Consider the following 10386-nt stretch of genomic DNA (forward strand, 5'->3'; position numbering starts at 1 on the left):
AATCTGTATCCATTCCCGTTCCAGAAAAATGAAGAAATCCACCTATTAGGTATCTTTGATCAGGTGTTATCAAAGGGGGGAAAGCATAAAAAAAGCTCTAAGGTTCATTTTAAGTCCAAATAAAACGTGGGTTTTAACGAAGAAAGGCAAAATGGAGAAAAAAATACAAATACATATATATGTGTGTGTGTGAAGTCCAAGACTAATAATTTTAAGCATGAATAAACAAATATTTGGACAGAGAAATTGAAACAAAAATAATGATAAAGTGGAATATCAATCTTCAGAATCTCATTAGCAAGGGAAAGTATGCCTCACTTTGGGGCTTAAGCAAGTCTTTGACAACACTGCTTTGATATAAACTTCCTGTTCTCTGGCGTGTATATATATGTGGTGAAAATTGAAATGGACTGTCAAGTTTTCGATTTCATATATTATCAATGAGACTTGAACATTCAGCTTGCAGTGATGCTTCAAGAGAACAGTCTATAGTAGTGAGATAAAGGATTCTCAAATGCAATCAATGTACGTGTCCTTGTCCTATGCTCAGAGTGGAAGATCTATTACATAATAAAATCTTCTTTACTAAATGAACAATTAATGACATTAAAGTTAAAGGAATTTGAGGAGTAATTTGCAAAAAATTCTCCAGGAACTTTTCTAAGAGATCTGTTATCTATTGCAGTCAGTTTAAATCCGTTCCTCTAAAACAATTACCTTGGTTGTGGAGGGACTGGTTTTGAGAGGAGACTGGATGGTTCTGTTTGAGATTTAATAGGTGGAAGGACAATGGACCTTTCTACAGAGAAACGATTTGATCCTCCAAAGCTGTCTAGGGACTTCAAGTATTCTGATGCGTTGTTTTCTATTATCAATGCATCCTCGAGCTCTCTTACAATGTCCGCCATGCATGGCCTGTAAGTTGAGTATGTCTCCGTGCATGCCAAAGCCACCTCTACCACTCTCCACAGTGCCTCACCATGATATCCTCCCTTGATAGTCGGATCCACTATTTCTTCAACTCTTGAGCTTCTTATTAGAGGTTTCGCCTGTATTTCAAAGTGGATACTTGCTTGTGATCAGATGTAAACATGCAAATCAAAACAGTATATATAGTTGCAAAGTAGTTTAGCAATCAGCATCAGTTTATCATCTTGAGTAGCTGTGAATTGCCACGGAAGTCGTAATAACTAAAGCAGTAACACTTGAGACTCTCTTCCTATGTTCAAAAGAACAAAAAATCAGTCTTTACATGGCACTGTAGCTTGCTGCAAATAATTTATGGGAAGAGACTGTATGGTTCTGATTCCTGAGTCTTCAGGTCAAGGGTGATGTTTCCTTGATTGAGTATGAACTAAACTTAAATATTATTCGAATTTTGTGCCTCAATAGAGGTGAGTTTTGTTCTGACAGTAAGGTTACTTCTATATGATTTGGAGGTTATTTTAATAGCCTGAAGTTGTGATCACTTTGAGGGTACTGGTTTTTGTTCCTACTCTTAGTTTAAGTCTGGATAATGAGTTCATCATTTATCGTATGGTGGTTGTTTTCAAGGTGATCATCTAGTTCGTTCTAAAAGAATGGTAGAAAAGTTTTATCATCTCGGAACTTATGTTTTCATAGGATTCAGTATTAGTAGCAAGTTGTATATGGAGAATCTCAGTTAAAGGAAAAGTTTGCTAACCCATACCCATTCAACCAAGCTCCACTCGTTTCTTGGCTTGTTTATGTTGAGAGGCTCTCGACCTGTGAGGATTTCCAGTAGGACAACTCCAAAGCTGAAGACATCACTCTTTGCTGACAGACGTTGGGTCGAGTAGTACCTATGCAAAAGAAATTCATGAAGAGGCCATGAGCTGGATTTCCCCGAAGATTATTGAACCATTTGTGCTATGGTGAATTCATGACGAAAATGAAGTCAATAAATATACTAATACTTCGGGTTCTTTGTTTATGCATATTATTAAAAAACGACAAGCTCCAAGTAGATTCTCCTGGGAATGATTCAAATAATGATCACTTTGAGAAATCCATATTAAGGTAGCAGAACTGTCCATTAGGCTATGCTTTAGAAACTTATCTCTTATTTTAATTTCCTAATGATGACGCAATCTAGAAGAGTTTATACTTACTCTGGATCCAAGTACCCAGCTGTCCCCCTTACTTCTAAAGAAGTAACGCTATCCCCTTCTTGAGATGCATATTTTGAAAATCCAAAATCAGCAACCTTGGCACACATGCTCTGGTCCAGGAGTATGTTACTTGACTTGACATCCCTATGAATCAGACAACGCTCTGAGAATGTGTGAAGGTACAGCAAACCTGAAGAAGGAAAAGAGGAAATAACATAATGAAAACGGCAAACTTTGGTATTTTCTGTTTACAAATGTGCCTTCATGAAGTACTAGGTCTATTAGATTCATGATATGCCTTGAATCTATGTCTCTCAGGTAAATGCGTTCTCTTTTTTATTTATACATGCTTAAGCCCATAGATATGGCTTTTTTCATTGAAGAGCTGCATGAATAGCAAAGCCTTGTGTTACTTGCCTCTCGCTGCTCCTAAAGCAATGGAAAGTCTGGCTGGCCAGTCTAGAATCTTCCTTTTTGCTGCTGCTCCTAAACAGGATGAGGGAACAAGCAAGAAATTAGTGTTGGTTCTTATGATAAAGTGAGAGATAGGAATTTGTTGCGGTACCATATAACCGATCCTGTAGGGAGCCGTTTGACATAAAGGGATAAACCAGAATCTGCTGTTCATTCTCGCAGCAGTAGCCAAGAAGAGGGACCAGGTTCTCATGCGTAATGGCTGAAAGAAGGTTCAGCTGTAATACAAATTACATCAGTGGTTAATAAGTTGTATTATTTGTTATGCATGGCTTAACTATATATGCATGGATAAGATGCATTATTATAGAGATGGCTCCTGAAGAGCACAGGTGAAATCTTAACAATGCTGTTTCTTGACCAGGCCATCATCAGAACATTTCAGAGGCAAAACTTGCTTGCCGGAAGTAATTATGCAGACAACATCACGGGATCTGTGAGAAAGTATTAATTTTGTGCCGCATGTAGTTAGCTTTGTTTCCTATTTGAACAGCAATAGAAAATAGAAGATTCTTTTCTCAGACCATGCGCTGATGCTTTTCTAACATTTTAGGTAATACCTTTTTTGTTGGTTTAACGAGAATAAGAAAGTTGGGAGGAAATTGGCCTGAAAATACTCTAGATTGGTACCTCGTTATTGAATTCTCGAATTCCCTGAGTCGAAGTGGCTGACCTGACCTTTACAGCCACTTCTTCACCATCAGGTAAGGTACCACGGTAAACGGATCCAAAGCCACCTTCACCTATCAAAGTTTTGTAGTTCTGTGTAATAGCTTCTATATATTCCAACTTGAAGTTCCTGGTGGATATTGACTTCAGCAAGGTAGTATCTGTGCTTGGTACTGAATAAACTGCATCTGTATTTGAAAGAAAATTTTGAGCATATTGCTTCATTGGTATAAGTACCAAATTTTAAAGATATTAACTCTTTCAAATTTATCGAGTTCCTGTCAAAAAAGCTTCTTTGCAACAGATGATATAGTTACAGTTTCGGTTATTTTAATCGTGAAAGTTTTATGAATTATTCTTGTTGACTCCGATCTCAAGCTTTTGCAAGCAAGAAGAAAAAACGCTTAAGTTATCATGCATTATGTGTGCAGGATTATTTCTAGTGTGCTGAGAGTGTACTTACTCCTTGTGATCGAGTAATTTCTCATAAGAAATTTTGGCCCTGCCATTACGCGTCTTTTGAAGAGGCAGACCACAGAGATAACAATTGCAAGGGTCACTAGGAGAGTTGTACCTACAGCTGCACCTATCACAAGTTTATGGGCTGAACTTGAGTTTTGTTTAACATTAGCCATCCCTTTGCTGAAATGTAAAAAAGGAAAAAAAATTAGGCTTATTTCTCTTTCTTTGTTCGCTCCCTGATCCTGATATCCCATTGCTATTCCCTCCCTCGGAGAAAAAGTGGACTGCGCAAAATCATAGAAATTGTTTTTTTTTTCTGAAGACAGGGCAGTGGTCTCATACTCTGTTGTAATATTAGATTCTTTGATGCTTTTAGAAAGCTTGTTGCTGATATGAATGCTGCTGCTTAAGTATCTGGAGGGACAAGGAAACAAAGATATTAGTGTCTATTGAAACATATGAATCATGAAGGCAGCTTGCTTGTAAAACTTTTTGTACAGCTTTGATATTTTATTCAGAGGTTAATCCTCTGTATGATATTATCTAACTTCTTCATGTTTTTGCAATTATTTTATGTGGAAGCCAACATAGAAGATTTACCTTGTAGCGAATGTGAAGGATGATGTAAAGAGTGAGTTTGCGCCACTAAAACCATTATTGCTGATATCCCTGTCTTTGCAAATAACTTGATTGCTAAGTAAAACTATACAAGATTGAAAATTTGCTTTAAAAGAAAATGAATAGATGAAATATTTGTCTTGATGACAATGTCTTGGACATACAGTTTCCTCAGGTGCATCAGTTTTTGGATGCTAGGAGGGCTTGGTCCAGTAAGGCCACCCGAAGAGAGATTCCTGCGTTAGGGAATAAGAGAAAAGGATTGAATGACCCAAAGTGTAATCCGTCTATCTTAAATGTGCTGACTATGCTACGGATAATTAAGCTTGAAAAAATGGTAGAGATATTACTCAATTATGTTCAAGAAAACGAACTGCTTTGAGTATCTGATAGAGAGGGAATAACTTACATCTGAGTGATGACTGAAGTACCATTAACTCGATCACAAGTTAGACCCGGCCATGGAAGGGGAAGACAAGGGTCTCCTGACCAACACTTCCATATTTCATTGTTTTTGTTGTATTGCAATAATTCCTTCTTCACATTCACCATTATGTCAACTGAAACATATGGAGAGATATTAATGCACTTTCTGTAATGCTTTTTATACTATGGCCTCTTGAATTCTGCTACTATGCATACTCGGAGTAAAATTACCTTCTTCCATGGATGTTTCTTTAACCCGAGGATTAGTCTTTAAAATCTCATATCCATTACAAATGGGTCCCAGTTGAGATAGATTTGAGGCCTTGATCATCGTCAGGTTGATAACCCTATTTGCTCTGAACTTCAGAACTACATCCAGGTACCTGGAACCACTAGCCAGTATATCAACCTTGAGTCTCTTTTCGCTGTTTATGTATATATAGAACACCCTTTGTCCAGCTTGAGCTGAGTCATTGGGCTCAAGAAAGTACAGGAAGAGATAATAAGTATAATATCCTGTGTCAAGGTCTTCATGCAGGAAGTCCAATCTCTCTGGATGTGTGAGGGCTGTTTGTAACACGAATACAGGAGGTAACAAACTGTGTTTTCTTGCAATGACCTGCTTAATAATGGATGTCTGTGTGCGAGTAACTTGTGATTCTAGGTTTGAGGCTGGTCTCCAAATTCTATCATACTGGTCATATGGGTACCTGAGTTGACAAGTCTTCATATTATCACTTCATGATACTGGATATGTAACATGTTTGTTACCGTGAAAGAGTATACTGTGTTGACAATCCAAAATATAATTCTGTGATAGGATGAAAGAATACCTGATTTCCGCACCCTTGTTTCCAGCATCTACTCTATGTACAAGTTTGAGTATTTCTGAAGGCTCCCTCTTCAGATAATCTGGATTTATTGGTCTGAGTTCAACCTTAAAAATGTAAGGATTCCCCGTCTTTTTCAAAAGGCAGAAGTTGGTATAGCTTCTAATAGCTCTAAAAATTCCCTCAACCTTAAGTTCATCAGATGAGTTTACTGTGGCTATTGGTGTGACACCAATCAAAACAACAAAAGAACTGTGTGGGAGAGTCTTTTCTTGATCGCCAGAAAGAAATGTACCTCTTACTAGATAATCATGATCTTTCCTGGTTGGCAAGCTGTAACACCACTTATGACCAATGTCTGAGCTAAAAGTTCGAGCTCGTTCATAGTGTGCACTCTTGTACACTCTCCTTGATATGCAACTCTGATTTTCAGGGAACCAATTTTCATCTGAAATCCAACTTAAGTTGGTACGTGGCTCTGTATAGTTTGCATGAGCACAACACTGTATACTCAGAAATCCTGCTTGAAATCACATTGCAACTTATCAGCTAGATTTAAGTAATCTAAAAATATGACAAATCAGCATGTTATGATGAGGCTGTTTATCATCAGCTTAAACGTCATACATATGCTACGAATAGCTGGTTACTGCTTGCCGTTGTAATGATTTGTTTGTATTTTGTAAGGCAAGTAAGTTTATTTTACCCGATCCGATCTGCTTACGCAGTGTGAGTTTATAGGCCTCGAGCTTTGCAGCACTTTGTGGAGCAATCAAACACAGCTTTACATGATAGTTTGATGAGGTAAATTTTTCTTTTTGATAAATGATATCAGAGTCTTTCTGTGGTGATTATTTCCTTATTAGGGTTCTTGAGGGAATCCAACAACACTATAGAGATTAACAGGATGATGATCATCAAATGTCATTCACAAAATAGGAAAAGGGCAACAATCTTATTGATATCAAAGCAATAGTTAACACTTTTATATCCTTTTCAAACTAAATAGATCATCAAAAATGATATATGTAGACTAACCTTCTTGTGCAACGGCAGAATGTATAAACAGGACCAGGCAGATGATAACACAGTTGACCAACCTTGTGTTGCAGCAATTCACCACTTCCATCATCCTATTCTCATGGAAGAAAACTGCCCCATCAGATCATCCAACTCAAAACCTGACTATGGCTAATCTCATTTAACTTTGGTTATCTACAGAGTCCAATTTCCCACACATAATTTTTTGTAATTTTAAAATGATTAAAAACCGCCTCTTGCGAAAAAAGGTACCAGGGAACAAGATAGGTTTTGCAGATAGCAAACTAGATGTTGTTATGACTTCCAATGGTATCTATTCTTGGAGCATTGCTAGGTAAAAACTAAAATAAAAATTAGAAAAGTAACGTCACTTATTTTACATTGTTTATGAAATTATGATTAAACTAATAGTAATGGTCTTTGTTATGGTAGTGGTGGGACAATAATTTGTTTAATGATATAACTCAAATTGCAATTATAATAATACTAATAGGGTGGAACAAAACAACCATTCGTCAATCACCTTCTCTAATTCGTCTCTCCTTTTGTCTGTTATCTACAGCGAAACCTCAAGAAAATAAGCCTTCACTTATTAAACTCTCTTTCTTTACTCATATTATACTAGTCAAGAAAGTTACCTTTTGGTGCTTCCAATCAGATGATAGAAGCAAATTTTTCAACATGGACAAAAATTGCTTCTATATTAAGTTTGTAGGTGAAAAGGAAATTAAACATTGTAAACACAATTACCTTTTTTCTTTGTTATTTGTTGAACCTTTTCTCTTAAACAAAGTGGATTATAACTCGTGCGGGAAGTTTGGAAGTAGCAGGAAAAGAAGTTCATTAACAGTGATAAATTAAAATGTTTCTATTTGAGAGTAGGTTCAAAGTGTTAGATGTCTTATTTTTTATTGTTTGTTTATTTCTTTCCTAGTCGATTGATTGGGCCATGTAAGGAATGTGTTTTGCCTTAGGTGGTGTTTTATACTCATTACTTCATCAATAGAATACCAAAATTTAACCGAAAAAAAAAAGATTATAACTCGTAGCCAAAGTATCGATTTATTTGTTACAAGAGTCATCCATATAACCATGCAATTACTCCGCATTATTAACCAATCCCATCAATAGGATGATTATCAACCCCAGGCTACTTCTTGGTCAACACAGAATTCACCATGTCGATGAAACTTCATATTGATCTGTAGGGGTGTATAACGAGTTTAAGTTATATATTTCGTTAGTATAAATAATTTTTACATCATCATACCATTGAAAGGAACAAATATAGTACCAGAAATTACAAATTGATGTTTATTCTTTTATCAAGCCACTACTTGTAAAACGATGTTCCCCTTTCCATGTATCTTTGTCTTTGAATTGTAAAACTCTCTTTTCAAACTGCAAAATCTAATTAGTAACATGAATTTTCACTCTCTACTTCTCCCTTGAATATGGTTGTTTTTGACTAGAGGGGACAAACGGTGGGTTGAAAATAAAAAATGAGTCAGGAAAAAATGGATTAAATTTGAAGTGAGAGATGAGAAAAAAGTTGTTTGCATGTTTAACTTTCTGAAAATTATGCCTACTTTACAAAATTTCTACTACATCAAAATAAAAACAGTCGCAAATAGTAGCTGAACAGCAAATCAACTGAAATTTTCAGTCATTCATAACTCTCAATACGATTCTAGTCCTTTGTTCGACACCCATAGTCACATTTCTAACCCCTAACACCTTAGACTTCCGAAACAATTTCACCACTTCCTCCACCTCTCCGCCGCCGCACTCTTCCACAGCCACTACACACGCGCCGCCAACTCTCACCGTTCTCTCCATTTCCGCCACGTATCTATCCGGAAACAATGCCCGATCCAGATAAGCACTAAACCCGAGATCAAACAGATTATCAAAAAAAGGCAGACTATGCGGATCCGCACGTCTAACAAGCGGCGGCGAATCCACTACCTCCACACCAGTAATGTCGCGAAGGCCCATTTCTTTTAGGGCCATTACAGCCTGACCCGCCCCAGCAGATACCACAAGGGCCCGTGAATGCTTAGAAAAGAGTTTCTTATCCTGAAGAGACTGGAATTGGGATTTGAAAGAAAGAACTGTTTGGATCCAGGCTCTTGTGGACCATACACGACGATTGTGTTTCTTTATGGAGGTGTAAGTCCGGTGAGCGAAATCGCAAGTGGATTTGGGGAAACGATTATGGGGCTTAGGTTTGGTGATATTGGGATTAACGCAGGTTTCAGGTGTTCGGATGAAAAGCACGAAAAGGATAAATGTAGCTGCGATGATGAAGGCTAAAGAGAGCCTATTGAGGAAATGTTGAACGTATCTATCCATTGTTGTTCTTCTGCCTGCATTTAGATCTCAATGGATGAGATTGATGAAGGAGACTGTTTGTTTTAATTTATGTAACACATTTTATATTTAGATTATCTAATCCTGAACTTGAATATAAACTTTTTTTTTGATAATAAAATTATAATAATTGATATTTTAAAATTATAATAAAATAGATTATTTAAATCTTGAAATTTAAATACACCGTGTAAATTTAAACAAAGAAAGTACATATTTAAAAGGATCAAAGCAGCTAAAGACTATTTGAGTATTGACTGATGACATCCGTTTGATATGTAAATTTTATTATTGTGGAAATTGGAATCTGGACAAATGTCCAATTTCTTTTGCGTTTTGTTAATTCTGGCAAATTAAAATATCATTCATATTTGTCTGCACAGCATAATACTCGTATATTCCAGGCATAACTATTAGTCGGTAAAAGATGTATGCTTAATTAACATTCTTGACTTTTTTTTTAATTAATATCTGCATCTCGTCGCTATTCTTCCTTTTCTCAATTGTTTATTTAGTGAAACCAAAGCCTATCCTCCTATTTACCTTTTCAACAACTTCATTCGTTTAGCTGAAGTAGTAAGTATTATTTCATTTTTAATTAGATGTTTTAGGTCTGAATTTCTCTGAAAAAAAAGTTATTTTTATTAAATAATGCAATTTAATCGAACTTCAATACGAACATCAGGAAGGATATGAACCAAAAAAAAATCATTCGTTTGGATTGGAGAACAAACATTGAGAAACGAATTTTTTTGGTATATGCTTGTAGTTGCTAAACAATATTATTTACCAAAGTGACAATGGATTAATAATGAAAAGATTGATTCGTAGATGATGTTTATATCAAATTAATTGGTAGTACATACTAATATGTACGTTCTAATAAACATTTTTAATGGCCTTTTTTAATCATTTTATTATTGGTATAACCTTATTGAATGACGAATATATATAAATAGTAATAAGGTATGTGTGTACAATTCCTTCCTCATATCTCATTTGGTGGAATTTCACGGGGATAATGTTGTTGTGGTTGAGTGATAATACATTTGGTATTTACAAATAATAATCTCTTATTTATTTTTTTAGAAAATCGAAATGAATCCTATATCATGAAGAGCCACAAAGCACCATAGACCTTACCCCAAATATACATCACTGATTGCAAGGCAATCAAGGCAAAAGGAGAATGATCATAACATAGCGCATGATGCACTCTCAGGATGCGTTACAGTCACAGTTCAACTAACAAAGAAATTGGCCTTACTGTATCTAATCCTAAGAATAGATAATTACAGTTCATTTAAAATAAATGAGCTTTTATCGTTTTCAGGCATATCATCCGCTCTTTGATAAAGTGC

General features: G+C 36.0%; 2 protein-coding genes across 2 annotated transcripts; both read right to left on the reverse strand.

Annotated features, from left to right (window-relative positions):
* Positions 1 to 460: 460 nt before the first annotated feature.
* On the reverse strand, positions 461 to 6976 carry LOC129875116 (nodulation receptor kinase-like). The gene is made up of 14 exons (XM_055950547.1): positions 6650 to 6976; positions 5615 to 6131; positions 5013 to 5491; positions 4765 to 4915; positions 4520 to 4591; positions 4338 to 4406; positions 4080 to 4151; positions 3739 to 3917; positions 3237 to 3463; positions 2698 to 2824; positions 2550 to 2618; positions 2133 to 2322; positions 1691 to 1823; positions 461 to 1049 (listed from the first exon to the last, which is right to left on the reverse strand). Exons 1-14 carry the CDS (start codon positions 6741 to 6743, stop codon positions 714 to 716), a joined length of 2715 nt encoding a protein of 904 aa, XP_055806522.1. The 5' UTR covers positions 6744 to 6976; the 3' UTR covers positions 461 to 713.
* Positions 6977 to 8182: 1206 nt separating this feature from the next.
* Positions 8183 to 9127, reverse strand: LOC129873859 (uncharacterized). Its single transcript, XM_055949052.1, has one exon. It carries the CDS (start codon positions 9005 to 9007, stop codon positions 8315 to 8317), a length of 693 nt encoding a protein of 230 aa, XP_055805027.1. The 5' UTR covers positions 9008 to 9127; the 3' UTR covers positions 8183 to 8314.
* Between the last annotated feature and the right edge of the window lie 1259 nt (positions 9128 to 10386).

Source organism: Solanum dulcamara, chromosome 11 (assembly GCF_947179165.1).
Source record: "Solanum dulcamara chromosome 11, daSolDulc1.2, whole genome shotgun sequence".
In the NCBI taxonomy this organism is placed as follows: domain Eukaryota; kingdom Viridiplantae; phylum Streptophyta; class Magnoliopsida; order Solanales; family Solanaceae; genus Solanum; species Solanum dulcamara.

Excerpts from the sequence above, each read along its gene's own strand:
- LOC129873859 (XM_055949052.1), bottom strand. The coding sequence starts at position 9,007 with ATGGATAGATACGTTCAACATTTCCTCAATAGGCTCTCTTTAGCCTTC.
- LOC129875116 (XM_055950547.1), bottom strand. The coding sequence starts at position 6,743 with ATGATGGAAGTGGTGAATTGCTGCAACACAAGGTTGGTCAACTGTGTT. Across the intron at positions 4,407-4,519 it reads CTGATGCACCTGAGGAAACT|GGATATCAGCAATAATGGTT; the intron begins GTATGTCCAAGA and ends TTGCAAAGACAG. Across the intron at positions 1,824-2,132 it reads GCTGGGTACTTGGATCCAGA|GTACTACTCGACCCAACGTC; the intron begins GTAAGTATAAAC and ends TCTTTTGCATAG.